The sequence below is a fragment of the Tigriopus californicus genome, chromosome 3 (assembly GCF_007210705.1).
Source record: "Tigriopus californicus strain San Diego chromosome 3, Tcal_SD_v2.1, whole genome shotgun sequence".
NCBI lineage: Eukaryota > Metazoa > Arthropoda > Copepoda > Harpacticoida > Harpacticidae > Tigriopus > Tigriopus californicus.
Genome location: NC_081442.1, coordinates 5,907,421 through 5,934,512, shown reverse-complemented (window position 1 = coordinate 5,934,512; position 27,092 = coordinate 5,907,421). Strand labels below are relative to the sequence as shown.

General features: G+C 42.8%; 2 protein-coding genes across 9 annotated transcripts in view; both read right to left on the bottom strand.

Annotated features, from left to right (window-relative positions):
- Positions 1-3,454: 3,454 nt before the first annotated feature.
- Positions 3,455-5,662, bottom strand: LOC131877762 (uncharacterized). Its single transcript, XM_059223541.1, has 2 exons — positions 5,412-5,662; positions 3,455-4,716 (listed from the first exon to the last, which is right to left on the bottom strand). The coding sequence occupies exons 1-2, from the start codon at positions 5,651-5,653 to the stop codon at positions 4,134-4,136; spliced, it is 825 nt and encodes a 274-aa protein (XP_059079524.1). The 5' UTR covers positions 5,654-5,662; the 3' UTR covers positions 3,455-4,133.
- Positions 5,663-16,543: 10,881 nt separating this feature from the next.
- LOC131877760 (potassium voltage-gated channel protein Shaker-like) overlaps positions 16,544-27,092 on the bottom strand; it is a 108,285-nt gene continuing 97,736 nt past the window's right edge. For all 8 annotated transcript variants that reach the window (XM_059223537.1, XM_059223534.1, XM_059223533.1 and 5 more), the window contains exons 6-8: positions 26,183-26,373; positions 22,408-22,908; positions 16,544-20,061 (exon numbers count right to left, since the gene is read on the bottom strand). In XM_059223537.1, coding sequence (XP_059079520.1) covers positions 22,415-22,908; positions 26,183-26,373 — 685 coding nt within the window. In that variant the 3' untranslated portion in view covers positions 16,544-20,061; positions 22,408-22,414. The remainder of the gene's footprint in view (positions 20,062-22,407; positions 22,909-26,182; positions 26,374-27,092) is intronic.

Here is a 27,092-nt window from a genome sequence, read left to right as displayed (position 1 = left end):
TTTTGTCCACCCTTATTTTTGGACACTTTTGGACACTTTTGGACAGGGGTGGACAAAAGTGTCCAAAAATGAAATGCCCACCCTGCTGATTGGGGTACATTTGGCGGCGTCAAATATGTCCAGTCTACCGTTGTCCATGGAACAAGGAAATTAGCTGGCTTGTCCAATCCACGAACTTCTCGAAATGTGGATTGAGAACGAGCTTCCTGACAAATTGGCCTGGTCACGGCAACTTAAAGCCGCTTTTTAAATTAGAATTATAAAATAAGAAACGCAGAACTTTTCAATAAAAGGCAGGTCATTTTTTACCAATTACTTATAAAGTGGTTTGTTTCAAAGTCATGTTTTCGAAAACTTATGTAGCTGACCAATAGCAGTCTCTCTCCCTTTTCAATTCATCATTCTCAAGGGAGGCCTTGATTCCATCTTGAGGTGTATTCAACTTTTTTTGGTGGCCACCTGCAACTACTGGATTCAAATTGGTCTGCAGCCTTTTGAAAACTTTTAGAACAGTTGGTTCCCATATTTCGGAATTATCGTTTGTGTCCCACCTCCCAGAACACATTCAGGGAAAGCAAATAATTGAACAAATTTCCTCAAATATTGAAATCATTTGTCTATGGCTTCGTCTATGGACTGAGACATCGATTTCGAAATGGGAATAAACCCATCGAAACTAGCATCCCACTCTACAATACAAACCGAGAAATTAAAGCCTCCTACAAAGAAAATTTTCGAGCAAAATGCCCGGTCCAACTCGTTTCCTTTGTACTTGAGAGCTTATGGTGCGTCTACACGACAAATAATTCGGCAAATAATTAGCCATTTGACAAACATTGTTGGCCATTTCACAAGTATTTCACAAGAATTTCTCGATTTGAACATGTTTAAAGTTTGTTTGCCCAAGAGCAAATATTTCATGGACGACAGCATCCTCCCTAGCCAATGGAAGAAAGATGTCCATTTTCAGAAAATAAAGAACTTAACTCATTCGATCCATGAGGGTTTATCACAGAGAAAAATGTATTGATTGTGGTTCATTTTGACACAGGATAACCCCAACTTAGAGTAGGAAGGGGCCTGGAATTGTCAATCAATGTTCAAAGTAATCAGATGTCATCACATCCCCTCTTAATTCAGTAGTCACACTTCCATCTTGTATCAAGGATTCAATGATTGAATGATGATCGATCGCTCGATCAGCCAACCAACATAACGCCTATCTGCGGAATCCGGATTCATCTCCTCCCGTCCAGACTATGGAAGTGTCGACCCCAGTAAACCCACCCACCCTGGGCCTGTCCTCGGGCTCAGCCCAGTCCCGGACCCGGCCCCTTCTGTTACATCCGCCTGTGAGCAAGACTTGAGCGAGCCAACCCAAATTTAGATGGAATGGATGGATGAATTCCTTGACCTCGTTCAAAGAAGACTGATCCGATTCTAGTTGGATCAGATCATTAGAGACAACGGAATCATCGGCCCATACCTGGAGGTTCTTGGCCAGTTATTAGTCAGCCCTCGGCCGACACACACGACCATAATCAGTCCTCTACGTACATACACCCTTGAGACCCCAGCATCCAGACCAGCCAGCCACTTTTGGCTGCTCTTTCGTCCATTTCACTGCCCGCCAATTTTAGCCATGAGAGCCAGATCAGTCGGATCTCAATGGACCGAGTCCTACCCACCGACTCATTACCTTAATGCCGCCCATGACCATCACCTTCCCTGTGAAATGCCGTCTGTTCTTGTGGGCGGGTCCTTATTGGTTCTATAAAACTGAACTCTTTTTAGTCAATGCCATCGGTAATGCTAACTGCATATAACTATCCAAATTGTCTTTATCATGTTTAATGCTTTTACTATATTTGTGTTTTCGTTTCTGACATGACCTTTGGACTATATATCGTTGTCATATTTCGACCCATACTCGGCTATTAAATAGTTTATGATAGCATTGGAGAACTGTTGTCCATTTATTCACGATTATAATGAATTGGAAAATTGGTCGGGTTTTCGTTGCCAAACAATTGGTTTGTGAGTTATAGTCAAAATGAATTTCGAAAACCTTTCGAAAAACAAAAATGTTATTAAAAGTGCATCATCAGGGGACAAAACATGCCTTTAAATAGTAATCGGTTTCAGCCAACATATGACCGCACAGATTGAAATTGGCAAAATAAAGGACCTTTTTGGAAAGGGAAACATTCTCATCATGATAGTGCCCCATCGGTGTTTTTTTCAAATTTAATTCCTCAGTTTCCCTATGTTCATTATACTAATCATCTTATTTAGCGTGCATAACATAAATATTGAATGAATGACCCATTGGGAAATGATACGATCACTTGCAAGTTCATCTGATTAGAAATCTACATCAAAATATTTGTCAAACCGTTTTGATCGGGCAGTTTCACGTGTAGACGGCTCAGAGATGAACTGTTTGTCAAATACCAAACATTTCCGAAATTGTTAGGCAAACTTTGTGACAGAATGTTTCTCGTGTAGACGCACCATAAGAGAGAGGTTCATTTACAGTTCTTTTATCAGCCTTTTGGCTTTCCTTTGGCGTTGCTCATTTTTTATCACGAGAGGCAGATTCTCCCAAATTTCGATTGTCTTTATAGTCGTTGACTTTCTGGTAACTTGAGGCGGAAAGGCTCTGGATGTGACCTGTCTGGTTCCTTTTCTCCCTATGTGTTCTTTTAACCGGCAATCTGTGGATGGATGAATTTGCCATTGTTGACCACATTTCCACCAGGCCAAAGCTGTTACTGCGCGGAGGGCAATATCTCTAATTGAGGCTTGACCTGTCTTGACGAGTAATGCATCATAGTCAAAATTTCTTAGACGCGGCACAACCGATAGCCAGTTTTAATTCCCACGACACAGAGAGGGCAGAGTTTTCTTAATATAGGATCATCTTGTTCAAGGACATTTTTCTTTATCAACTAGAGGAAAAAAAAACGTTTGCTTATTATAACCTTTTGTAGTTAAGCATTAGGACATGGATCTATAATGATTGAGAGGCAATGGCACGAGTGTCATTAGATTGGTACGTCAATTTCGCCATAACTGAGAGATGTTTCAATTTCAAGCCCTGAAAGCACACTCGTATGTAATCACCAGGATTAGATTTTAGACCTTAAAGCTTCATTTCTCCCAAGAACTTGACTTTTAGTCGAATCTAATCAATTTTGAAGGTTTTCAATGGGATCAGCTTTACCCTCCTATAAAATGAATACAGGGGAATCCCTTCATTGAAAATGCTGGTCCTGTATACAATGGTTGAAAAGAAAATGCGAATAGTTGACAATCCTGTCCGTGCCCTTTTGGTGGCTGTCGTGATTGGATAATGAGTTGATGACGTGACTTAACGTGTTCCTTCAAAGTTGGACGGTAATTTGGCCGTGAAGTACTAATTCTTGTTTCATAGAGTTTCACAATAAATGAACAACTTGGTGGTTTTTGATATGCAGGCATAATGTGTTTTTTGATTCAAACTGGAACAAGAGAGATTTGGGTCAACGATTCAAGTGATCTCTGTTATTTAGCATCTATCTACGGGATACAGATGGTATTACATGGTGTTACATTGAATCTCGCAGAGGGATTGGCTGACATTCGGATACTGTTTTTTTCCATCTTGCGGTCACAACATCATCAGGCAACGATATCATCATCATCTTGATACAAAGCGTTCAATGAGCTGGTTCACATTTATATTATGTTTATGTAGGGAATGTATGTTGATGATTAACATATGTAGAAGCAACAAAGACAACTCAACTACATACATACATTTGGTTCAATCAATGTACGAAAAGCGGTTACAGAAGCATCATGTTGAGGAGGAGGAGGAGGAGAGCTTCAACCTCGACGGGGCCTACTTCTGGATCTTCAATCATTGCCATGAAAGAAAGAGCTCAAATTGTCCCCTTCGTGCGTAGTAGGTGGTTCATTCATGTAAAAAGTGAGTCATGCTTGTCTGTCTTCTGTCCTTGGCGTGGACAGTACGTATGTATGTACACATGTAGTGCCTTATATGTACGGTTTTGTCAACGATGTTGAGGCACCCTTTCGGTTTCCTCCAAGCTCTGGCCAGACAGACGACAAATGGCCAAGGGCCCCATTTATAGACGGTATGAGGGTGTCATCTTGACGTTAGCCTCGACAGCCTTCATATGAGGACTGCGTTTCCTCAAACGATATGCATTGGATAAATCACGCTTGAGTCGGTAAGATGGGTTATAATCCCGCTTGGCCAATTCGTCTATGAACAAAGAGAGCTGCTCATCCTCGTAGTCTTCGGGGATGATTTCGTTCAGAGCCATCAAGACTTGGGGTGTGTCGGATTCCATTTGACGTTTGAGTCGGAACGAGTCGTTGCCTCGCTTGAGTCGGAAAGCGTCGCTGGGCCCGACCCGTTTCTTTAGGCGGAAAGCGTCGCTTCCTCGCTTCAGACGAAAGGCGTCGCTCACTCGCTTCAACCGGAAAGCATCGCTGCGGGTTTTCCGTAGTCGACCTCCACTTGAATCTCCTGAGCTTGACGAGCTGCTCTGACCGCGAAGGTTGGCCGTTTGGGATTGACGTTTCTTCAAGCGAAAGGCTGACGGAAGCGAGGCCTCTTCTGGGAAATCGTTCATGGCCTCATAAAGTACACCTCCAACCTCGTCTCTGGGGGTTAACTCTTTTTTACGCCTTTGGCCCATTGACCTGTAAGTCATTTACACATGAGATGAAATGGTTTTGAGCCAACAAGCTTTTCTTTGTTTTTTGACAAATCAAAGCTTTCACAGATATAGTATGTACATTAAAAAAAGGTGCAGTGTTTTTTGAGTTGTACATGCCAGGTACGAATAAATAATCAAACGCAATTGATGACGGTGAACTATTTCTAAAATAACAATCAAAACGGATGATAAAAGGAAAACAGACAAACATTTGATTTTGCCAGATGGAGAAAAGAATAATGATATGGCTCAGCATTTGGTCTATAACATAAAACTAAGTAAATGTAATTCCCTTAAAAAGGAATTAATAGGCCCAATGCCTGATGTACAGAAAGGTACTACGAGAAAAGGATGAAGCCTTTGAAAATGAACGGGAGGGGGACTTCAATGTCCTGACTAGCCTTGATTCGTCCAGGCTAGAAACTGCTATCAGAATGCAAATTGGGCATTAAGTTAAGTTCACAACCAAAAGAGCCGATTCCTGAGTTCCCGAAAAGAAAATAATCCAAATTATTGGCAATGTGAATAATAATCTATGATCAGCCAAACAGGTCAGATTTTCCTCACTTTAACAAGAACAAAAGAACATTTTAGTGATGATCAAGACAACACATAAGGCTGGTAATATTCAATAACAGAGAGATAGGAACATAATTGTATTGCCAATGTTGACCTCACCATTCATTTCCCGCCATAGTTTTGCTCATGCCGTTCATGCCGTTGTTGTTGTTCATAGCGTTGTAGAGGAATCGGTCGAGCATGGATTCCACCAGGTTCGGGTTCAGATCTGAGAATCTGTCTTCAATGGCGTCCTGGTAAGTTCCTTCCTCTTGCCCATGGGCAGGTACAGAGGAAATCAGGCCAAGAGCGATTGAGATCACCACCAACGTGGAACACGTGTTTCCATCGTAAGTCCACATCTCTTTCTGTTGAGCATAGGCCTGGGGGATGCGGTTTTATATATGAGAGATGGCGATCATCATCATCAGGAGCAGCAGGAGCATGTCGCCAATGACGATGACCTCTCGGTTAAAGCTTGGACTTGGCAGATTTTCTTCTTTCCGAGCCCTCTTTGACTCATTTTGGTGAATACCTTTGAAGCAAACCTCAGAGGAGAAGAACATCATCGCCTTCCATCCACCATCCCCATTAGTCGTCGTCCATACTACTAATACGGCTAGGCTACTACCTACCCAGAGAATGACCGTTTGACCGCTTTACATTATGACATCGTCATCTGGATGCAGTGTGTCCTGTAAGGTCATAACTCATGGCACGGGAGCTTTTTAAACCTTGGAGAATTTCCAAGGACAATTGATCATAGGTGATAGGAAGAAGATGATAGTTTTGAAGGCTGAAAAGTTGGACCGTTTTCATGAACAAAAATCAACCTACGATAGGAACAAGCACACGAATGTGTGAAGATCCAAGGCAAGATATCAGAATTTTTGACATGTTATGTACTTACTGCACAACCTAAATAAGACTGAGATGATGTCAACGACAGGCTTTGCGCTAGAATTGACCTTTTAAATCGTTCCCACTTTGGTATTGATAAGGACCTTTCTGGGCTGATGATTCTTGGAGGCAAAATTAATTACGGTGCAAACGGTGGCAAATATCGAGGGCCTTCCCCCTGGATCTTCGAAGTGGCCTCCATGGCTTTTCGTAGGTGAATGTCACATCCTGATCTGTACCATTGAATTCCAGTCAAATTCAAGGAAGCGGCCATGAATGAAAGGATCTTTTTTATGTTTCATACACTTGTATACCGACCCAAAGTGCCGGATACGAACACGACGTTGTAGTAGTAGATTGCCTCGGGAAAACGGCTCAATTTTACCGGCCTCCACTCATTATTCTTTTGGAAGAATTGAAGAGCAACAGGAAAACCAGTCTAAGTCCTAAGACGGACAGTGAATCTGTGTGTAGAATGGGCCGTATGAAAAAATATAATATGAAGGGCAGAATTCTCGGCTTTACCTCTCACCGATGTTCATTTGGAGTTGGGATGATGTTGTGGTTTATGTGGGCGAGCTTGGTTGATAACTCAACATGAGCAGTAGTTTCAGAGCCCTGTGCCCTTTATGTTCAACCCTTTATTTTCCACCATCAAGTCAAATACATCTCTCGTTACTTTATGACTCGCTTCATCTTCTTTACCACCCGAACGATCATGGGAGGAGTCACTATTGATTCCTGAAATTTTCAAAGTTTCCCCCCCAAACAGTCCACTGGTAAACTCTCTGTCTGAAACCACGCCCATTTTGCGATTTGGTAGACTTTGAAGTTAACCCGATCCCCTAAAAGAACCTAATTTGTGCTTCTTGGTGTCTAACTTTTGGTGCTAAGCAACTTAGTGATATGGGAACATCTATAAAGCCTTTGAGAGGTTCAAAGGTGGCGGAAATCTAAGATAACAGCCTTTAAAGGTCAAAGGGAGCAAAAAATAAAGTTTTTGTGGCGGGAGAAATGGCCTTCTAAAGATCAAAATACAGAGCCCAGTTTTTACAGCGAAGGAGTGAAATCGTAACTTGAGAAAAGATCATACGATGTAACATAATTTGGATCTTTTCTCGATCTAAGATTCACTCCTTGGCTTTAGAGAATTGGGCTCTGGCTTTCATTTCTGAGGAACTCAAAAGCACGTGTCGAAATGGCTTGCAAGAGGATTGAGTTTGGTATGAGGGTAATTTTTTTCGGTTTGGTTTGGTTTGTTTTTTCACGGTCTTTTCTAACTGCTACAGGGAATGTAGTCCCCAGTACTATTAAAATGAAAGGTTATAATTCGTCTATTTATTACCTTTCAATCTTTATATGATATTTGGTATACCAACGCATTTAAGTTAAGTTGAATGTCGGGTTGATCTGGAATGCTATCTAAAAATTTGTCCAAGTCTAACTTGAAAGATGCTACCGGATCAACAAGGCCTACGTATTCCCTACGAATATTAGAGGGCAACAAATTAAACAATGAAGGAGCCCGAGAAAGAGTGGACCTCATTGTTCGAACTAGCCTGGATTTTCGAGGGCTTGAAGGTGCTCTCAATATGCACATTAAGCCTCTACGGTCACTAAAATTGACCCTAAATCCTGGTTTGGGACAAAGATCATGGATGCTTTTGAAGACGTAAAGTATCAGATACCTTTCAAACCTTCTCTGAATACTGTAGAGTCCCAACTTTTTTAGTCTCTCCCAATACGAGAGCTCTCTCATTCCTATGATGTTCCTAGTGAAACATCGTTGGACTTGTTCGACCCTTTGCAAACCTGCTGAACTTATTGGAGCCGAAATGGGTGAAGCATATTCAAGATGTGGTTGAACAATCGACTTGTACAGAGTTAGCATCGTGATGCTGTCTCTGGACTTAAACGTGCGATATATCCAACCACACATTTGAAAAGCTTTACCCACCTTCAACTGGATATGTTCATCGAACTTTCCATTATTTTGGAGGACTACACCTAGATCTTTCATAGATGAGACCTGCTCAATATCTTTACCTCCATTATCTACGAGTGGAGTATTCAAAGGAGTTGACCCGAAGGTCATTGAGCGGAATTTCATTCCGTTCAGGGCCATATTACTCTCAGTAACGCAAAAGTAGATTCCTAAGTCTTTTACAAGGATAGTGGAATCTTGGCCATTCTACCAAAAAACTAACTTTGCATCGCCAGCATAAGAAGAGAGACTGGCAGTATATATGTATTTCAGAATAAGCGTAATTTACACTTTTGCTAATTAAATAGGCATGGATTTTGCAAAGTTTGTCGCGCCTTTGTTGAAAGTGCTAATACTTGGAGCGCATCTCACTTCGGGTGGAAGCTTATTTCATAGGCGAATGGCTTTGGTCACGAAATCTCTCTTGTTGGTTGAGCTGGGGTGAGGGCGACACATGTAGTTATTCCCACATGATCTGGTGGCGACTCCCTCTGGTTCCTGGAACAGGAAATGCTCCGAGAGAGACGGGATGTCGTAGGTCACGGCCTGATGGCACTCACGGAGTATTGAGCCCACCACCAGCTCGTTGATTGATGGTACAGAGGTCTCTTGGATGAGGTGCCGAATGCTGATTCCATCGGGCTGTTTCTTCCCTGCCACAAAGCGCATTGCGTGGTTCAGAGTGACTTGAAGACGTCCCATCAGTTCTGATGGGGGGGGCATCCTCTGTCAGCCATGCCTCCCCATGGTGAGCAAGGCCATAACGTATTCGGGAGACCACCAGTCCATGTACGATAGGCAAAAGCCTTAACCTAGGCATATGGGCACTCAGTTGCCCAAGCACACCCAATGTCTGGTTGGCCTTCGCAATAACGGCATCAATATGTCTATCTCCGGGGAGGTCATCGCTCACTTGGAAACCTAGGATGGTGACATGCGGTGCAGCTTTGATTTGGCTCCCCCCGATCCATATAGAATAGGGAATAGACTGGTCATAGTTTTTGTTCTTGTTAGCAAGTAGAAATTCGGTTTTAGTGACATTGTGCACTAACCAATTCGACGCCATGAAGCATAAGACCTTTTCCACCTCGAGCTCAATATTGGTAAGGAGAGTGGGCAGATGGCTGCCTTGTAACGCAATCGTAGTGTCGTCGGCGTAAGAGACGATGGTGGCATTGGTCCAGAGTGGTAAGTCTGGGACATATACAGTAGAAGGAATAATAGAGGGGATATAGTGCTCCCTTGGGGCGAGCCATACTGTGGGTGTGTTGGTTCAGAGGCACAATCATCTACCAAAACCATCTGAGAGCGGCCTGTTAGAAAAGAAGAGAACCATCCAACGGCTTCTGGGGCGAATCCCATCACTTCCACCTTCTGGCAGAGCATCCCCATGTCCATGCAGTCAAATACTGAACCACAGACTTTTAGAGATATGGACTGCAAACGGAAGCAAAAATATCCTATCTCCTAAACCGCTCATCTTATTCCCAAGATCTTTTTGAATAGACGGGGGGGGTTGAGCAGCTGGTTGGTTTCGACGAACTCATTCACTTGGTCTTTCACAACCAGCTCTAGTGTTTTAGAGACTACTGAGAGCTATGAGATTGGTCTGTAATTTCCCACCTTCTACTTGCTCTCCTTCTTGTGTATCGGGATCAGCTTACCTTTCTTCCACGTAGATGGAAATACCCCACTGAGGATAGGGGTATTCACTTTGTGAATGAGAAGGACAGCCAAGAATTCTGCGCACCTATTGAGTACTTCTGCGCTAATTTCATCCCATCCACTACTACTTGACGACTTGAGGGCTCAAATGTGCCCAAGAACGACTTTTTCACCCACCGCTTTCAACGTGAAGTTTGCTTTTTATTTTCAACGAGACATCCAGGTCCTCAAACGGGCCATAGGATCCTCTTGTCGTGCTGAGGTTGAGTTGGAGCGCAGTGACAGGACCTTGCTCTCGAAGAAATCACTAAACGTACGAGATATGTCTGATGCATTCGCAAAGCATGTTCCATCTGGACCACGTACACTGGTCTTGACTTTTGGGGATTTTTTGATGATTTTATTCACCGCCCCCCATAATTGTTGACTGTTTCCACTCTCCCCAATCCGCCTCATTGTGGCGTTTCGAGCATCTTTTCTTTGCATCTTTGTAGTACATTTGTTCCTCAGTTTTGGGTATTTTGTCCATCAGCTCTGCCTGGTAGTTGGGCTTGCTCGTCCCAATGCTCTTTGAGCTTTGTCTCTTTCCGCCATATTTATCTTTGTGTCTTCTGTGAGGTCGTGGCTGTAGTTTGGTGGTATGTTGAGGCTTTTTACATGAGCAAACGCGTCCAATGAATTCATTAAGAACGTCTCCCAAAGTTCGACCATCTCATTGACACATTCTGTCAAATCCATTCTCTCCCAGGGGTCAGGTAATAGGTGAACTTTAAAGTGGTCCCAGTTCATTCTTTTAAATGATCTCTTTTGGATGACTGACCATCCCCGCTTGACTTGGTCTACTTTTAGAGGGATATCGAGAACAATTTAGAGGTGGTCACTCATACCACAGTTTTCTTTTCATGATGAGCAATTGGCCAACTACTTGGACGTAAATATCAAATCAATTGCCGACTCTCTCGACTCAACACCATTTTTGTTTGCCTTTAACACGAAAAAGTATTGCCCAGATTATGCGGTTGTAGTTGGTGGAGCTCCATGCAAGATTACAAGTCATGCGTCAGGCTTTTTAGGGGGTAGGACGGGTTGTCAAATTGGGTGTGGTCGAGGTTAAAATCCCTTAGCATTACTACTGGTCGCTTCAAGTCATAAGCTGAAGCAACTTGATTCAGGAGAATCGACATGCCATATTTCTGGCCAAACAAATCCTTCAAACCGTCAGAGTCCGTCCATTCTTGGTAAATTCCACCAATAATGACTTTCTTGCTTTGAGCTTTCACCTCTACCCATATTGATGAGAGGAGGGGGCTCATGAGGTCTGTTCGTGTTGTTACATCTCGTATCAAGCTAGGTTTAACCAGAAGAATTATGCGGACCTTCTCACCTGCCTTCCCCATGCGGGGTACGATGGGGATGTACGATGGGTAGATTTTAGCGTCAAAATATCTGATGTCTGTTTCTTTCAAGAACAAAAGGTCTGGTTCATGCTTTTTCACAAAATGTTCAACATCGGTCTCTTTGTTGACGAGTCCTTGTCGGATATTCCAGGATATTACTCTTAGGTCAGTTTAAGGGGGAGGGTGGTTTGTCTGGACAGTGGTTACTTTTTCGGTCATCGACCTGCATCGTATTTGGGGATTTTCTTGTCCGAAATCACGAAATAGAGTACACCTTTTTTTTTTACTTGCGCGGCGGTTCTTGTACGTGCTTCTTCCCAAGCTGATTCAAGGTTATCTTTCTGAGATTTTGTCAAGTCCGCATCGATTCTGTATCGTGTGTCTCCGTCGCTTGTGGAGTTGTCTGAGTTGTGAGTCCTCTGATTTCGGTTGCTCCGAAGAGCTCTCTCCCTCAGGTCTTGTGAGGATCGTTTCACCAGGATAGGTCTCCGATGGTGTGGAGAACTCCCAAGGTCACGTATGTTCCCCAGCCTCCTGACTGAGAGAATGGCTGCCTATAATTGGTCCGAGTCAAGGCCCGCTATTTTGGCCACTCTGAGGGCTTCAGAGCGATCTTTCGCTCTCTTCTTAAATTGACCCCCCTCATCTAACTCCCTGATCCCTGGAAAGGTCAAGTTGAAGAGTCGTTCCTGAATATCGGTCACCTCTTTGATTGTGACAAATCGATCGCAATACTTTTGGTTGGCGTTTTCCCTGAGCTTTTGGGAGTGGGAGTGTCCTCCTTCGCTAAAGGTTTCCTTTACTGCATCAGTCGTCAGCTTCTTGCATAGCTCACTTTGTTTTTCGAGGTAAGCAATTCTTCCCCGTAAGTCGTCGTTGTCCGACATTAGTTTTTCGTTTGCTTGTTCTAACTTATTTAGCCTGACCATCAAGCTTGTCAGCTCTAAAGGCGGTTCTGGAGACGATGTTGCTTTTTGGACGTATTTGAGGTTCTTGGTTCACTATTCCCCGCCATTTTTACTCACTTTGTGTTGGTGGCTTCTTAGAATTTGGTATGGGTTCGGGAATTCACTGAGTATTTGAGGAGCACTTTTCCTGACGTCTTATTCTGCTGAACGCAAAAACGCAAAAAAAAGCTTTTGAAGTGGGGCAAGTAATATTATAAAAAGGAGAGGCCCGAGGATGGAACGCGGGGGAACATCTGACTTGACATCATGTATGTCACTAAGGGATCCCTCGACGTTAACAATTTGCTTCATATCATGAATGAAGCTTCTTATCCAATTAAGAACCTTGCCTAGGATCCCAATGGTATGAAGTCTATTCAACATAAGGCCATAATCTACTTTATAATCTTTTTAATCTACTTTTTAATCTACTACAAAATCAAGATAAACTACATCGATTGATTCATGGCTCTCCAGTCCCTCAATAACCTGCTCTATATGCTCAATCAGTTGGGTAACCGTGCTAAAATGTGCTCGGAACACATGCTGGCTAGAAGGAAGGACTTCATGTATATCAAGAAATTCAACAAGTTTGAACTTCATGATCTTCTCAAACACCTTCGCAATATTCGAAGTGAGAGAAATCGGCCTATAATTACTGGGGAGTGACTTATCTCCCCCTTTGAAAATTGGAACAACATGAGCTACCTTCAGAGAAGAGGGAACTTGCCCTGGTCCAAGATGCAACGCATCAAGTACGAGAAAACAGGAGCAAGAACCAGTGAGCATCTCATCAGAAACTGAGATGTCACACTATCAGGACCAGGAGAGCTTGAGAGTTTAAAGTCCCTGATGGCCGCTAACGAATTCCTTTTCCAGCATTGAAGTAAGGCCAAGCTCGCCTAAAATTTCCATAATCAACGGCCAATGTTCATCTTTGAACTTGAACTTAGCCAGACCGACCTTTTTGACCGATTTTACTTAACAGCACGCCGACTTTTGAGTGATGGTCGACCCTATCTGGACATTCTGGATCAGATCAGGGTGGTCATTGGAAAAGACCAAATCCCGAACGTTATTCGCTTTGGTGGCTACACCAACACGCTTGGAGAAATTGCGATCTCGCAAGATCGCAAACTGCTTCAGCTTTTCGAACGCCTGAGATTGTCGATTTCGAAATGGGAATGTACCCATCGGGACTAGCCTCCCACTCTACAATGCTAGCCGAAACATTGAAGTCCCTTACAAAGAAAACCTTTGAACAATTTGCCCTGTCCAACTCATTTCCTGTGAATTTGAGAGCTGACAACAACGAACTTACTGAACATTGGAATAAAATATCGATTTAAAAGTTCATAGTAAAATGCTGCAATATTTGAACACTTTTAAACAGCCATAATTTTTGACTCTTTTGGACAATGAGGACCAAAGTATCCAAAATTCAAATGCTCACCCTGCACACAAACCAAGAAGAAAAATAAGCTCTTTGGAAAAGACTGCAAAAAAACACCATTTTTTGGCTGAATGGTCATATGATCACATGAGTTTATCAAACAATGCAATAATACTAGTGAAAAGGGGTAATGTTGAGCTTTTTTTCTTGCATTCGTTGACCAGAAAATGCTGGAAACATGTCAAAAACAACCTTATTCCCAATTCAAAAAGCTGCGGAGTATGCATGGAGAAAATACGTCATCAAGAACGAAAAGGCTAAAACAGTTCGCTCATTTATTTCATTCATTCAATCCAAATCAAGAACCTTGAATCTTTTTTTACCCCTGGCCAACTTGACAGAAGAAGCAAAAGGGGTCAATATTCCAGCCCAATGACTGCCGTTATCATCATTGGTTGGCTGGAGCGGACGGCCTCGCTTTAATTTCGTGTATTCCTCGATGATTTCCTTGGTCAACTCGATTTCAAATCCATTGCTCTCTTGAGCCTTCAAACGGGCCTCAAAACTGGGATTGGGTCCAAAAAATCCCCCTCCGCCCAAGATTTGACTGTACACATCTTTGGCGTTGTAATGAGCCGGCAAAACCGGCACACACTTGCCCAAACAGTTTAACGACCGGATATGTTTATGATCATGCAGATAGTAGCAAGCCTTGCCTCGACAAGCGGTCACTTGGGACGAGTTTCCTGAGCAACGATCCGATCGCATTCCGACCAACTCGTCGAGCCTCATGGGATTCTGGGTCCATTCAAGAAGTTCGCTCATCGTGACCACGTGAACATCGGGCAACTGAACCGCTTGCAACAGATCGAAGATCTGCCTGAAGTGATGGGGGTCCTCTAGAAAGCTGATGTTCTTGAAGTTCATGATGAACGGATACCGACTCCCGCCATAATATGATTCGCTACGGAACGTCTTCATGAGGAAGTCACGGAGTGGATACTGGGACGATTCTTCGTCCAACGGGCATTCGTCCACAAACAGGCACGGATTTCCATCCAGAGTTTCGAAAGCGTACATAGGCAATTCCCACATCCCTTTGAAAGCTTTGGTGCGACAAGGCGGATGAAGGCATTCCTCATCGACGCCCATGAAATCCAGGGTGTAAGGCCACGTGGGTAGAAAGCTCGTGAACGAGGCATCCGCCATATTGTAATTCGGATTCTTCTCCGTGTCCAAGCCGGACAGCATTTGATCACCTTGCGGATCCATCCAAGGGGATCGAGCCATGCGAACATCTTCAAAGTTGATATTGGCCATCAGCGAAATGATTCGACGGTGAAACACAAGCTCCTCTTGCCACCGCTTCCACGTGTAGGGCTCGTGCTCCGGATGAGACGACAGACCCAAACTTCCGATCTCGTTGCCGGCATTGTACAGATGGTTCAAGAGCATGTAATCCGCATCCACTCCTTGGGCAAAAATGGTGCCCCGAATGGGACATTGGGTGACCCGGTTCCGACCCAAGGTATCACTCATCAATAAATGAATCAGGGCCAGGTTGTTCTCGTCGATCTCGCCTTGGAAGTTGATGAGGACAAATTGGGGCAAGTCCGAAATATCCAGGTCACCAGGATTTTTCTCTGACTGGCATCGGCAATTCTTCCAGCAGAACTCGGGGTCGCATTCTTGGACTTCGCCATGGAATCGGGCCTCACCCAATGGAATAGAATCGAGCACTACTTCTTGACCCTGAATGAAAGGGGCGACTGTAAGACACAACAATAACGCAATCCTGAGCGACATGTTTCCTCTTCAAGGGATCGAACTCGACTGATTCGACCCATCAAAAAATGTTGTTAAACGCCAACAGTGTTTGGAGAAATGGTTGTCGTCGGATGAAACTTTCTGATAGTCTCTGGGGAGGCAACGAGTTCCCTTCTCAACTCAGCTACAAACGGAGCCAGCGTCCTTTTCGTAAATCAGAGAGGAAGGAGGGTCAAACTCGCACCAGATTACAATTGAGGTTAGCCATGACTGCTGAACCTTGGCTAATGACCGATAAATACTGTCAAAGGATATGAACAAGAACCTAACAAAACCACGAGGGGCTGACTTCAATTTTGATAACAGTTTGAGTCATTGGCTACCTACATGTTTTAAGTCTTCGGTATGTCGAAATTACTCCCCGTTGTCTTAACGGAGAAGCAAAGAAATGAGAGGATGATTAATGCAAACAAACGAAAGTAATTGAAGGTTTGGTTTTGCTTGCAAACAATTCTAAGGGATTGTCAGCTTTTCTAATAGAACCACGAGGTGCTCCCTCTATAAAATGCCAAACAGTTTGAATCATCAAGCCCTTGATATGTCGAAATTATTCCCCGCTGACTTAAATGTTGCAACACAAGCTTTATTGGTTGAGAAAATTGTATGCGTGCGTCAGCTTGCTATTGAACAAATATTTTTGGACATGTTGTAGTTGAATTGGCGATATATTTATTCGAGCAATTTAACAGAAACAGATGGTATATAAATTCCTGTTCACTTTAAGCTCCTTGCAATTGAGTCTTGAAGCGTTGTTTCAATAACGTCTTTCGGGGCTCGTTATCAATTGACAGACATAGAACTGATCTTTTTTCTCGCTTCCGAGAAGAAACGAGAGTGGTTGGGTGATTGACTGGATGGTCGGTATTGTTGGTAATTTGTTACTGAAGTTGCTGTTGCTGGAGCTACATATCAATTCACACAGGGATATTTTTTCGAATTGGGACAATGCTAACAATTATAATGAAGATGATGATGATGAAGATAGAAATAGTACGAGCTTTTTTGATCAATGATCGTTATCAATGGGTTGTCCAGTGAGCTAGTTGCCATCAAATCTGTTTAACTGTGAGAAACGAAGAGTCGAGCGGGATCTGTCTTCAAAGAGACTACTGATTCTTCAGATTAAATTGGGAGCGTCATTGTCCAAGTTGAAATCGCTTTATTTGGGTGATTTATTTGTTTTATTGGGATCGCCCTAGATTACAATGAGCCATTGAGAAGAATGAATCTAGAGGAGTCGGGGAGGGTTGGCTACTCGTGTTTCACCACTGATTTGAACCATTCAAAACACACATCCACCAACGGTTTGCTGGAGAAGGATCTCCAAGTAGAAAGCGAGCCAGAGAAAAGAGCTGAGTCAAGAGAGCAAGAATGTCTGAAAATGTCAATTGAACCTTTTGTGAGGGATTTTAATTCTTAAAATGTGGTTTTTTTTCATTGGGGGGAGGGGGGGGGGGGAGGGGTCGAGAAATATCTTGTTGGACAAAATGTCTGTTAAGGGTCCTCGCGTGGCAAATAATATCTAGGACCCTCATGGCCATAATAATGAAGAGGACGAGATTGAGGAAGGAAGCAAAGAGTATAGAGTATCCTGAGATTCGGTTCGACCACGTGGATCCAAGAAAGTCTTGAACGGAATGGATGCTCCACATGGAGAGAATCGAATGAATTGCGATCGGAAGGAAAACAACCAGCCAGACCTGCCATTTTTAAGTGAGCAATGTCATCTTACGAATGTCTTCTCCTCCATTATCATGGCCATTCGATAAAAATGAATAAGAACTGACTCATCCTTGAGACGAGAGAGGGAGGGACGAACCAACCAACGATTTGCGAGTTAGGACGTAAAGCGGGAAGGAGTTGAATAAAAGTGGATAATGATCAAACAGTGACGCGACCGAGAGAGCCTACATATTCATTCAGTGATTGACAGAGCGATGATATCAGCACAATCAGCAACGATTTTTATGCACGGTAATAAAAGTAAACCTGACACGAATGGAATGGATACAAGCAAGGTCTTCGATAGGGAATCGCTGTAAGGTAGAAACTGTATGAATACATGTCACCAAAGGGTTTGATAACATCAATGAAAATGACAACAATAACAAGACCACGCGCTTAGAAACAGAAGAGGAAAGTGGGAGAAAGCTTGCTGCTGGCCGAAGAAGACATCGGAGTGGAATCTGCTCCACGCAGACACAACCTTGGCGTTGGAGAACTTGATTTGGAATTGATTGCATTCTCACACCTTTGAAAGCCAATAAAGCCAATCTATATCGTTCAATATGTAAACTTCTCTTCCTCAAGATGATGCAAACAAAACAATCGGGGACGGTTTAAATCTTTCAGATTAGGACAATCTCCATGCCGATAACGAGAACCCGCGGAATTTCCAAACATGATCGTTGATATTGGTTGATATTTAGGGAGAGATAGAGAGAGACAGCCAGAAAATCGGATAGATAGAGTGAATGATGGAATTTGTGAAGGAATGCAAAAATGTACATTGGTGAGATTGTTGAATTTTGGTGAATCATATCAAAGAGGCAATCGAAAAAGGGTGACCGATCATAAGGACAACACGGTCATCAGCCAACTAATGGGACTCAATGACGGAATGAAAAGACGGCACTCTATTCTTTGAGGAAAAGTTCCCCACCAAAGTTGTACGTAGAACGTACGTACTTCGAAAGATCTATGTCAAAAATGAAACAGAGAAAGAAGAGTAGGCAGAAGGAAGGAGGAAGAGGTTTTGACGTAGTTGTTGCTTTTCTTATTGGTCTGTTCCGGCTATAAACACACTCACTCTAGCAAATGAAATTAGAGTGATGTTTGAAAGATTAAGAGCACCCTCAATGCACTTCATCTCAAATATGATCAGAGGGGTTTTGTTTCAGTAGTGGTGATATCAATGCATGGTAAAACATATTGTGTAGAAGCCGGATGTGTACGAATAGAAAGAGAAGTTTCAGCACAGCCAAGCAAAGGAAGGAGGAGGAGGAGGAGGAGGAGGAGGAGGAGGAGGAGGAGGAGGAGGAGGAGGAGGAGGAGGAGATGGAGGCAACAGAAGTGATCAAAGAAAGGATCGGATTGAAAAAGAAAGGAGCGATAGGTATGAGGATTATTCTTGCCCCGCTCGAAGGTGATGGCATTGCTATTGTTATAAATGACCATTGGTTTTGATGGCTCATTGAATTACTCTTGAGCTCAGTTTTTGCGGACTCGTACCACGCTCATAGTGGTTTAATGTTTAGTATGGGGATGAATGAAGAAAGGTTATTTTGGTGTTACGGAGGGATTAGCCTTGTAATGGGACAGGAAGAAGAGTCTTGAAGTTATTTGTTCCCACTTTACACGGTACAACACGTGACCTTCCAACCATTGTGGAGTCAACATCCAATTCTAAATCAGAGCTCTGACCCTTTGAACTGGTTGTTATTGGTTGATCCTTCAGTGAATTCATAAATTTGCCCCTCCATGTGCTAAATTTAAAAAGAGAGTAGAAAGAAGAAAAGCGACGAGGATCCAAGATTTATTATTCGTTTCTTTGGGCTTGCAAAATGGAGAAGAACGAAGTGGGCCGTACTTGTAGTGGTAGTAGGTGGTAGGATCCCAAGTCCGAAAAGAGGGAGAAAGGAAGCATTGGGAGTATAAAAAAGGATAAGAATGTGGGAGGAGCGGCTGGAATCGTGGTTGGAGTCACCTTTGAAGAAGAGAGGAAAAGCAAGAATGATAATGATTATGGTAACAACAACAATAAAGATGATTATTATTGGAGAGAAGACGAAACAATAAAGTTGGTTGAAGACAAAGTTTGATAGCGGTGGTAACAATAGTGATGACAATAATAATGATAATAATAATAGCAGTAGCAGTCACGGCCACCACGATTGGTTAATAGTTAATGATTCTATAGGTTGCTTATCACGGATCAAAACGTGACACCTCCATGGTCAATTGTAGCTCCAAGCAACAAATGGGCGGCGAAGGAGGAGGAGGGGGGGGTTGGTGGTGGGTGGTGGGTGGGATTGGCATGGAGGGTTGACCATCAAACTCTCATCAAGACCATCTAGGAGCAATCTAGGTCTAGGGAAAGGAAAAAGGGGAACGAGAAGAAGGAGAAAAAGGGAGGAGCGACAAAGAGGGAGAAGGTGAGAGAGAGAAAGAAAGAAAAAGAAAGAGAGAGAGACAAAGACAAACACGCACACACACGCACATCTCAGTTACTTAAGGAGGATTTTCCAGGATTCTTTATGTTTTCTTTATCACAATATGACGTAGTGTATCGTCAGAAGAAGAGACTGGAATGCTGAATGGCCCTTTAAATCTTGGTAATTGAGGATTGTTGGAAATTAAGATCATCAAGTTGGCTCGGTATGATGATCAATCCTCCTCCACATTTGAATGGGTCAGAACCCCTAGGGTTCCAGGTTGATCATGATCATAATGAAGGTAATGCGATTGAGGACAACATCATTCTGGATGAGTTCGAGATTTGCCGGATTTTTTGAAATGAAGGAGATTCACTGATTGGTTGTTGGTGTTGTTGTTGTAGGTTTTGCTGTTGGTGTTGTTATTGTTATTGGCACTGAATGAGAGGATGCTTTGCATGACTTCATTGTCAGACGAGGCGATGAACTCGAAAGTTCGGCTCCTGAAATGGGGAAATCAAATGAAATGGGCAACCACCTGACAACAACAGTGAGGATATTCTAGTTCAGATTCGCTCCAAATTTAATGATAAACTGACACTTTCAGAAAGTTAATTTAACTTATGACAATGTGAGGAAATAAGGTTTATTCACAATACCACTCTTATAATACTTCTGCTGACCCATCAGTGAATTTCACAAACTTCCTATCTGTTTGCGTTTAAAAGTCTGTGACAGGCTTAAAAACAAAACAAAAAAATGTTAGGGAAGGAAGGTTCGCGAAGTATTTTTGGTTGGCTGAAATAGATATTGTGTCTTGGTTCTTCTTGTAATTTTCACTTTTCTGATTTGTTTTCTAGCCTCTTGTCAACAAAATTTCATATTGCCAAAAGTAGTCATTTGTCGGGCACTTTTATCAACTGTTAACTCTGATCAGCTGAATGAATGATTACTGCGGCTTCATGAGTAAGTTGCAGTGTTCAAAACAAGCAATGCATTTTCACTTTTTCTGCCTTTTTGGCATTTTTGGTTGAACAATCGCATTCTTTCATTGACCATTCCCTTATTATTTTAAAATATTTCGATGGTGACAAAGACCTACAACGCAATTTGTCGTGTTAAGAGGTGTCTCTTTTTTATTGTTTCACTTGATTGCTTTCCTAGACTGCTTGATGATCTTTATTCATACAAAACCATTCCAGGTTACGTCTCTTTAGTTTTCAAAAACAAATGAAAAACAAATATTTTGCTTTTTTCGAGTATAGGGGCAAAACCTCAAGTAAAACTAGTACACTTTAACCCTTTTCGCTTTAGTAACCTGACGCGCTTTAGGTAAGGAACTAGACGTCCTATAATTATTCAGTAAGGTAGAGTGATTATTGAGCAAGTTTATGCACTTCTTTTCGAAATCCTCTTGCATATATGCTTAAATTGGTTGTGTTGTGTTGTGTTCTTTTTTCAATTTTGCGTATGTTTCTGTTAAAAGAGTGAATAAAGGACGTATAACAGCAACATAAATTCTAAAATAAATCGTTAAAACACCAAGTGGCAGATACATGTAACAAGAAGAGGCTCTTACTTCCAGACAACCAGGTAATCATTATTTTTTGTGTCCATTCAATGAAACATTTGAAATTTCTCACAGTATTTTACTCTTGTGGACGCCTTACCATACTAGTTAGAGGGTGTTTTAAGGGTGTCACGGAAATTTCATCGCCATTTACTTTAGCATTTTTGGGGGGAAGTTGTAGCCAAAGGCCACGCCAAAGCATCGAGAGCGTTGTTTATTCCACTTACTTATTGATCATTCACCGCCATTTTATTTCTTCATCAATTTTAAAGAGAAATGACGGTAATCTTGTCTCACAGAGGAGGGTTCTTTGCTTCATTATTTTTGCCCTGCCATCTAACGGTCGTTTTCAAATCAAAAGACAAAAGCTAAGGATGGTTTTCACCCCTTTCACCATAGACGGGTTGGCGCGCTCTTCCAGGGTTTTTCATCCCCCTACGCCATCTTTTGGCTCGATTTGAAAGCTGGACTCAGAGATTGATAAATACCGATACCAGATTAGATTGACAATGTCTAATCCCTCTGTGAATAAATAGTTTGTCCTGTTGAACCTTGCAGGGATGTGTATCCAGGCACTTCCATTATTGTACCAAATTTTTTTACAAAGTGAATATTCAAGAATAGCTAGGAACGTGGTGTATTTAGCGTTAGCTGGCGATACGTTATAACATTGCCCCCCTACGTCACTTGCTATTATTTAATAGGTGGAAAAGAGGCAAAACCAGAAATTTATATTTTGAAAATACCGTCATTTTCAAGGTCAAAGTTCTGGCACTGCAAGTCGATTGTTTCGTTCAAAAATATTACTAATATATGCAATGTAAAGCTTGACTACTATCCGGCTTTAAAATAATCCGAATGCTCCTCCAATATTGCTTCCACGGAGGATCTTGATTTCTTTTACTGGGACATCTTTTATGGAGCAAAAAAATGAACTGTTTGATTCGAAGTTTTTAAAGATTCTATTGAAGTTTTTCTTCTGGAAAGAAAGGGGTGAAAAATATAATTAGTCACTCTTACAAACTGAGAAACTTTCAAAGGTGCTGAGTCGCAATTGATCCACTTCACTTCAATTCGTCTACTTCTGATGCAGTTAAAACATTGCTCGCCCAAAATTGTTCTGGCCATGGACTACGATCAGACTAAAAGCGTCTGTGTACCACACTTTTGTGGACTTTATCATTACAATCTTCTATGGTGAAAGGGCCCACAGCCACAGGGCCGTGTCCAATATTTGTTACTGTTATCTGTTCGTCTACGTCTTCTAGCGAAATCACACCTTAAGGTCACACGTCTGTTTCCACCTTGACGGCTGCGCTTCCTAAAGCAGTTGCGGATACATCTCCAGTAACAGAGGTTGTGCCACTTTCAACGGGTAGAGGCGCTTCAGCGATGGCAATCGCTCCCGCAATGGGCGGCAGGACCTGATTGCTTTGACCGTTGCTCGCCGTGACGGGGTTGTTGTTATGCCTGGGATTGCAGTTGTGTTGCATGTACTGCCGCTGGTCCAAAGAGGCTGGTCGGCTAGTACTGTTGTTGTTGTTGTGGTGGTGGTGGTGATGTTGGTGGTAGAGGGCGGGATTGGTGGAGGTCAGGGCTGGAAGAGTGGTGGTCAGACCCCCACTGTTTCCGCCGCCCCCGCCACCCCCACCGCCACTCCCCGCCCGATCTGAACCCATGTGGTGAGGCTGCTGTTGGTGGTAGGCTGAGGTGTTGCCCTCCTCCAGGTCCATGATATCAGAGAGAGAATCGGAATGAAGTGGCCTTTTTAGGGATTCGCCTGTGAGTAGACAAACGAGTATCAGACAAATTGTAAGACGCATTTCATTCATGTGATGAGGGAAGTCAAAAAGCAGAACATCTCAAGCAGAAATACTAGGGGCATCCGGTAATGAGGGTCGTTTTAAAACAGAATGAACTCGGAATACAGTTTGATGGCAGCGGGAATCAATCATGTTTGCCCGTGACAACATGACCCTCTAGCTGATCAACCACTTGATGTATGAACGGCCCAGGAAGGCAAGTTTGATATTTCGCACGCGAGGAGCAGTTAATCATCGCTAGAAAGAAAAGCTTTGGACAAGGATTATTGTGGGGTGAGTTGGAAGGATTGGGTGAGCTGGGAAAAATCGAGCCACTCAACGGCAAGCGCAATGAAGAAGGAACAGGGTTCGAAATGAGAACTGGTCATCAACAACAGCAACAACAGAAGAAAAAACAACAACAACAACAACTAAAACCCTATGCACAATGGTGCTTCACTGTTCTTTTTTAAGCTAATTTGATGGAGAGAAAGATCATTGTTAAAGCGGTAGCAAAAAAAAGGATTCGTTTTGTTCGGACAGGGCTCTGACAAGCACCGAAAAAATGAGGTTGATATGAAATGTTTCCTGGCTAGGCGGGATTAAAACCATCAACCATATGACATGATCTTGATCAGGAAAAAGAAAAATCATGCATGGACACGAACTTTTTTTGAAGCTTAGTGACACTCTTTGATTGCTGAAATTTGATGCTTTAAACCGTTATTCGTGTTGCCTGTACCGTTGAAAAAGTCAAACATAAAAAATAACAAACAGATGAGAAGACACACAACACACTATGGTACAAATGCGTTTCAACAAAGTTGGGGTCAAACTCCCAAAACACACGTTAGGGTGCTATCTTTTGGATGTTTACAAGAAAAAACTGTACAAGCTACTTAGGTAATATCATTTGAGAGCATGACCTTCGCGATGGTATTAGTTTGTTTTAAGTAATAGTCCATCAATGGATGTCGATTTATAGACCAGAGCACAGATACAGCATAAACACCCTCTTCAAAATCCATACCAAATATTCTAAAAGTGCACAAACATCAAATTTAGTGTCCCTTAAAGTCAACAATGAATCGGTCCGTTGTCCTCCTTAAGGCATTGCAATAAAATCCGAATATAAAGAAGAAATCAATGCACGCACAATGTGCCCAGATTTGAGGTATTCGAATGAAACATTTCCCTATTGAAGCCTAAAAGAGAAGAAAACGAACCGTGGAAACTGTGACATTATTAACTCTACTACAAGTGTGGTCGAGCGACATTCGGTGCCCTTGAAGCGATGTGCAAAACGACCAATGATTGGTGCCAATTCTGCACGTACCACTACCGCTTTATCAAAGAAATAGTATCTGACGTACTCAAAGAATAACCGACGCCTGGCTAGTTGTTGTTTCTACAAGCAAATATAGTTATAACCAGTGATTCTATTAGCTTATATCCCGGTGTGCCCAGATGATAGTAATCATCCTAGTGTGACGAAATGTCTGGAGTGCCGAGCATGAGCTCAGCTGATTTTCCGCAAAAGTCATAAGAGTCATCACTACCAAAGTAATGATGGTTGGACATCGTTGGTGCGTGTAGTAACGAGTCTTCTGACCTTTACGGCCGGTATGAAAGCATTCGGTGATTTGACCTCTGCCATTTTGACCAACCTCGACCCTTGTTAGTGGGAGGGGGGAGGAGGAGCCCTTTGAATTTAGGGCGGAGGAGGAACCAAAACACAATCAGCCTGCTTGAGTGGTTGGGAGGACACCTTCACACCTTGGTATTGGTTGTTGGCATGGATGGACGAGCCAGAGATTTGGTTGCTGGCCAGATCACTCACTACTAACGCATTGGGACTTGGTCTCGTCCGGTGCCTACGTCGGTTACAAGTTTCAGCAAAGAATAGCCAATAGATATGCTTAAGTTGTGTTTGCTTTCTGTTTGAACGGCGGTGACAAGGTGAGCCAGCCATTGGAGGGACCCACCAATCCTAAGTGATCCCCAAAAGGACCATGACCCCAATTAGCTACAAGTCATCGAACTCGGAAATTTGAGATGGAACGAATTGCTGTTGTTGGTGAAAGTTTTCCACTTATCTTTTTTTGGGTAACGGCAAACAAACAAAACAGAACCCAACACCGAAAGTGCCATCCCAACCGCGAGGTTGATGCTCAACTCTTCCACCAAAGATTCAAAGAACCAATCCCCGGTATGTTAGTGATAATTGAGATGAAGGAATTCATCATGACGGAGGAAGCTCGTCTCAGCTGAAGCGTCGACGAGGGAAAAGGAAGTCGAGGAAAAGAGCTCGTGAAAGTAGCGGTATCATGGATAATGATGAGAGTCTAAGGAACTAGGAAAGCGGGAACAAGGAAACCAGGAAACCAGGGAGAAGAAGAGACAATGAATGCATGAGATGTAGGAAGATGAAGTCTTTTCAAAATTACGGTATTTCGAGTTCAAACTGACGTATTGGGGCGAGAAAATTAAGAAAGTACGGACGGATGAGATGAATTGAGTTGGCGTGGTATTTACACGGTAATCCTCGAAAGCAAAGCATTACCATCTCCGGGCAAGGTGAACAAGAGAGCGGGAGTCGCCCTGTTGTGAAAAATTGGAAAGAAAAAAAATCAAGCTCGTCAGAGGACCGTTTTAATTCCAGCAAATAAAAGGCTAAAGAAGGAAAGCGAGTAGCAAAGCTGCTGCAGCCGTTTTGAAGAAGAGAGACACACTACACATTGATAACTGATAAGCATTGCTTTAGCTTAAGAGCTATTTTTGAAGCCAGTCCCGAAAATGGCTAATTGCCAGCAGTCATGCTAGTCAGGTAGATTATGAGGAAATCAATACTGAGAAAGACGTTGAAAGAGTGGAGACAGGAAGAACTGATTTGTGAAATGATCAAAAGGTGGTTGTGAACCAAGGTCAGCTGTGAGGTCCAATTTTTCAAAACAGTCCCATTCAACCCTGCCTTAGGATTGGTTCAGAAATGTGTTTTTAACTCGTATTTACCATCACCACCATTTCTGCTTGAAAATGCGTCGCAAGAACAAAAGGAGTGTGGAAACAGGCCGCACTTTTTCGGTTCCTTTTGATCTTTAAATCACCAGCACCATCACCGCCATCAGTGACAACCGTGACAACCGTGGCACCCACCAACTCTGTAGCAACAGCAGTGGTGCTGGTGGTGGTGGTGGTTGTAATGGTAGCGGCGGCGGTAGTGGTGGGTGGTGTAAAGAAAGGTAGACTCACCAAATTGTCCGGGCATGTACGGACAACTCTGGACGTGATTGAAATTCTGAGATTGCATTTCTTCTTGATCTGTCTCTCTATGATAGAAGTAGTTGAAGTTGGAAACAATGACAGGAACCGGTAGAGCGATCGTCAACACCCCGGCAATGGCACACAAGGACCCTACTATTTTTCCCCACACACCTACTGGCCTGTTGGGATTAAAGAATAAAAACATTCTTAAGGTTCATGGATCAACACAAAGAAGCAAATGAAATGTAACAGCTCATGTACGCACGCGTACGTTTATGTAAAGCTAGTCAGTCATGTGTTGGTTGACCTTGCTCGGCCTTGCTCGGCCTTTCTATGCCTTACTTGGCCTTGCCTTCTACTCACTAACCGTTTCAGGTGTAACCCAATCACCTATCCGTGAAACTAAGGCCTATCTAGCTCAGTCATCAACCACCTTGGGCTTGTTGGTTGCGTTGCCACAACATTCTGTACATCATCGCCTCCCTCAGTCCGGTCTAAAGCGGACGTGGTTTGCATGCTAAACCGTGTTTCCATGTAGTACGAATGAATATGAGCATAAGTCACAGCACGATTCACAACAATGTTCCAATGCTCTACTAACGACAGACCACTAAAGTCTAGGAGTCTTGTCATTCTTTTTCTGGCCAACTCTTATTAGGTAGATCATATCATTCACAAGAACTGTTCGTTATTCAATCTGGGCTACAAATTGCCAATCTGAGTGCGAAAGAACGACGTTAATGCAACATCGAGTGTCGAGGCTTAAAAAAGCCACCAATTTGATTGGGAAGGTTAGAAAAATAAATCCCTGACATTAGATCGTTTTGGAACGCGAGCCGCAGCATTGACCTACATGACAATCTCTTTCTCTCTCTCTCTCTGTATTAGATTTAGAGCA